This window comes from Octopus bimaculoides, chromosome 5 (genome assembly GCF_001194135.2).
Source record: "Octopus bimaculoides isolate UCB-OBI-ISO-001 chromosome 5, ASM119413v2, whole genome shotgun sequence".
Taxonomy (NCBI): Eukaryota; Metazoa; Mollusca; class Cephalopoda; order Octopoda; family Octopodidae; genus Octopus; species Octopus bimaculoides.
The window spans coordinates 23,134,681-23,138,927 of NC_068985.1; the positions used below are offsets into that span (position 1 = coordinate 23,134,681).

The following is a 4,247-nucleotide window of genomic DNA, read 5'->3' on the forward strand; positions in this document are numbered from 1 at the left end:
ATGCTAGCCTGGAACACAATGTTAAATGATGATGATGATGATATATATATATAATGATATATTCCTCTTTTTTTCCATTGTGTACATCATTTTGACTTTTGTTGTTTTTCTTGTTTCTGTTTTTGTTGTTGCTTTGCCTATGTATATATATATATATATATATATATATATATATAAGAAATGTACAGTTAAACATCTAAATATACTGGAAACAATATAATCCATATGTACAAGTAAAAACAGGCTTGGAAAGATTGGTAAAATAGAGGCAGCAAGAAATTATACCCGATAGCTAGAAGAGAAGCTAGACATCAAATTTACATAGCAGGGACAGGTAGATGTCATAGCCTACAACTGGCATAATAGCTTCATAGTCAACTGTTACAAGAATAAATAAGATGTCTTAAATAGAAGTAATTACAGAGGTACCAAATTGCTGGACCAGGTCAAGAACATATACTGAAAGAGTTATAGCCCAATTAATTAGGAAGAAAATTAGCCTAGATGAGATACAGTTTGCTTTGTACTACTGATGCCCTCTTTCTAATAAGACAACTGTAGAAGTATTTAGCTAAAAGTAAGCCACTGTACTTGTCACTCATCAGCCTGAAGAAAGCCTTCAAAAGGGTTCCTTGCACTGTGATCTAATGGTCTCTGAGGAAGCTAGGAGTAGACAAGCTGCTTGTCTACTCCTAGCATAATGTTGATATATAGTGAACATAGCATATAATTCACTGTCTTTCTGAGAATGTGTAGCCTGCTCTGGAGCAAGTATTATCACATAACAAATCCAAGGTTATGCTACAGGGAGAGATGCAGAGCCCCGGGAACATTCTGTTCTACATAGAATAATGATTCTGTTTCTCTCAAAGCAAAGTGAAAGTGGCAGGCTAAGACATACTACTCTTTCAAAGTGAATAAACTAACAATTTAGTCAGCAGAAATGATTGCTAGCTCAGCTTAAAGCAATATAATAGACACAAGATGGAGGATATAGTAGTACACAAAAGAAATCAACAGAAGTAGATTTAGAGAAAAGAGACCATATTCTTAGAGATGAGGAAAATCCATGGAAAGGGAGAAGGAAAGCATTTAAAAAATAGGGAAAAAGAGATTGGGGTAAAGGAATAATGTGTGATGCAGAAATGGAGGGTAATAATAAGTTATGATTGAGAATGGAAAGGAAGGAAAAAGAAAGGAAATATAACAAAGCTGTTTGATACAGATAGACACAAACTAGAAGGAAGACAGGAAATGGAGTTGATTCAAAGAAGAGAAAGGAGAAAGAAGTAATAGCAAAGAGGATGGGAGGTTACATAGAATCAAATAATTTATTTTTGCATTGTTAGTTTAACAATCTCAAAATAAAGGATTTTGAAGATCTCACTATAAATAATAGCAGCCTCCTCTCCTCCAAAATAAGAGCAGACAGGATAAAACGTAAAAGAAAGTTAATGTGTATAAAAAGAAGGATGGTGTGTGAGATAAGAAGAACACCTGGAAGAAGAGGTAAAATACATAAACAAAAACTAAAGAATTATAATCTCTGCTACAAGATCACAAAATGACTTGATGAATTGTTTTGAGGTGATGATATGAAGATAACAGAAAATACAAATGCAATCAGTCAGAAAGGAAATGAAAGACAAGAGAAAGAGTAGTGGAAGCAGTAAAACAAAGGGAAGTGAAGTAGTAAAGTGGATGTTAACATGCTTAATGTAGTGAGGCAAAAACATTTCGAGAAATTACATTGTACTCTGTAGAGAAGAGAAAAGAATCATTAGCTTAATGATATTAATGATAAATTCTGATCAAGGAAGACATGGGGGACAACTCTGAAATTTAAATTAACAAAAATTAAATGGAGGTATACAGTTGGTAATGAGCCTGGCTTTTGGCAAGAACAATAACTCTGGGTGTGTTTCGGTCTTACTGGACCTTGTCAATAAGGTAAAGAGAAAATGTATGAGTATAATAAACATAAATGGTGATTGGATTAAATTCCTGCTAAGCTGGAAGGAAACTTCAGTTAACACATTCTTGGAAAAGATGAGGAAATGAAAACAGACAAACATATATATTTAGGTATAAACATGACTGGATTGTTAAAAAGTTTTGTTTCCTGATTACAAGGTTTGATGTTCAGGACCACAACATGGCACCTTGGGCAAGTGTCTTCTACTATAACCTCAGCCCAACTAAAACCTTGTGAGTGGATTTGGTAGGCGGAAACTGAAAGAAGCCTATCATATATATGCATGTGTGTATGTGTGTGTGTGTGTGTGTGCACGCACGTGCATGCATGCGTGTGTGTGTGTGTCTGTGCTTCCTTGTCTTTATATCACATGGTTGTTGTAGGTAAATGTCATTCATTTTCAATATTCTGTAGAAATATGTCTGACCATGGGGAAATATCACCTTGCTTGGAAACAGGTGAGGTTTGGCGACAGGAAAAGCACTCAGCCATCGAAAATCTGCATCATGCAAGCATGGGAAGTGAGATGATGATGATGGTGGTGATTTGTCTATTGTATGCAGTAGCTGCAAAAATAATATGAATTGACATTTTCATGAAAAGAGATATTTATCATCAGATGATCAACCTTACTGGTTTCAGAAGAATAATAAACTGGTATTTATTATACTTATGCCTCCCGCAAGAGCATTAGCAGACTCATCAACAAAATCAAATAGTAATAACCAAAACTGGGTCACCAATAAATTTTGATGAAAACCTCCCATTCTGAGATTTTCAACATTTGCACACACATATGTATATACACATATATATTTATATACATTTATATATATATATATATATATATATATATATGTATGTATGTATGTATGTATAAATATATACATATATGTATCTCTGTGTTTGATTAAATGTATGCCTATGTGCAGGATTACATAGAAATATGAGAATACATTTAAAGCTGGAAGTCTAATATAAAAAAATTCATCAGGACACACAACAGAGAAAAATTACAACCTCAAAATACAGATACTAATTAACTGAATGCTTTTTACTGCCAAAAGGATACTAAATTGACCAAGGCGGTTGTCCACCATTTATGTAAAGCACATAAGAATATCCATCATGTGGTTTGCTATTTATGGAATAGTAATAAGGTAGATAGCTGTGTGGTTGAAAATTACGTCTTTCATAGAAACAGATGGCAGCACTGTTGGTGGTTAACACATGCAAATAGATAGCCTTGCAGTTGTAGCGGTCCCGAGATGTAAGATAGGATAACAGGCTATCTAGTAGAAGCGAAGCTGCAAAATAAAATCAGTAGTCATATCAAAATAGATTCAAATATATTTTTCATATGATTACATTTTAGATTTCTTTCTTTTATATATTTATCTTTTTCTTTGACTAGAATCATTAGAGCATTGAAAAATAAATAAATAAATGTCTTGCAGTATTTGTTTTGGCTCTTCACATTCTGAGTTCATATCTTGCTGAGGTCAACTTGGCCTTTCATCCTTTCAGGGTTAAGATAAAGTACTACTCAAATACTGAGGTCAGTATTGACTAACCCAGTCTCCTCAAAAGTGCTGGCATAGTGCTGAAATCAGACACCAAGAAGGCAGATTTGCTACCATGCCAGACAAAATACTTAATGACATTTCCTCTGGCTTTTTACAGTCTGAGATCAAAACGTACCAAAGTCAACTTCACCTTTCATCCAGTCGTTGGGTAGGGTTGGTAAAATAAAGTACCAGTTAATACTGATGTCACTGTAATCAATAAACCCCTTCCTTGTTAAAATTACTGGCCTTGTGCCAAAACTGGAAAGCATAAACATTATTATTTTCATTAGTTTGCTTTTACTAGTAGCAGTGTTTTGTTTATCCATGCATATATTAATTTTGCAAGCTTTAGCAATTGTAATAAGTAGAATTCCTAATACTAGGTGCTGAATTGTGAATTAAGAATGGAACTTGTTGGTGATTAAGCCAAGCATCTGGTCAAAAAGTATAACATAGCAGTCGTGTTGACATTTGCACAGATGATCAATGGGGATATGCTGAGCTTTGGGCCAAAAGTATATAATGATCACACTGAAACATCATTTCCCTTAGAGATGCTTTTAATTTCTCTTATTAAACATTTCTTTTCTGTGAGGTATTACATTCTCCATTGTTAATACTAACACACTCACTGAAGTTTCCACAAATATATATATATATATATATATATATATATATATATATATACATATATATATATACAT

The 4,247-nt window shown here is 33.6% G+C and overlaps 1 protein-coding gene across 5 annotated transcripts in view; it reads right to left on the reverse strand.

Annotated features, from left to right (window-relative positions):
- Window positions 1-4,247, reverse strand: part of LOC106883587 (N-alpha-acetyltransferase 60) — a 133,985-nt gene that overhangs the window by 44,385 nt on the left and 85,353 nt on the right. For all 5 annotated transcript variants that reach the window (XM_052968213.1, XM_014934662.2, XM_014934659.2 and 2 more), the window contains exon 5: window positions 3,048-3,282. In XM_052968213.1, the coding sequence (XP_052824173.1) occupies window positions 3,048-3,282 (235 nt within the window). The remainder of the gene's footprint in view (window positions 1-3,047; window positions 3,283-4,247) is intronic.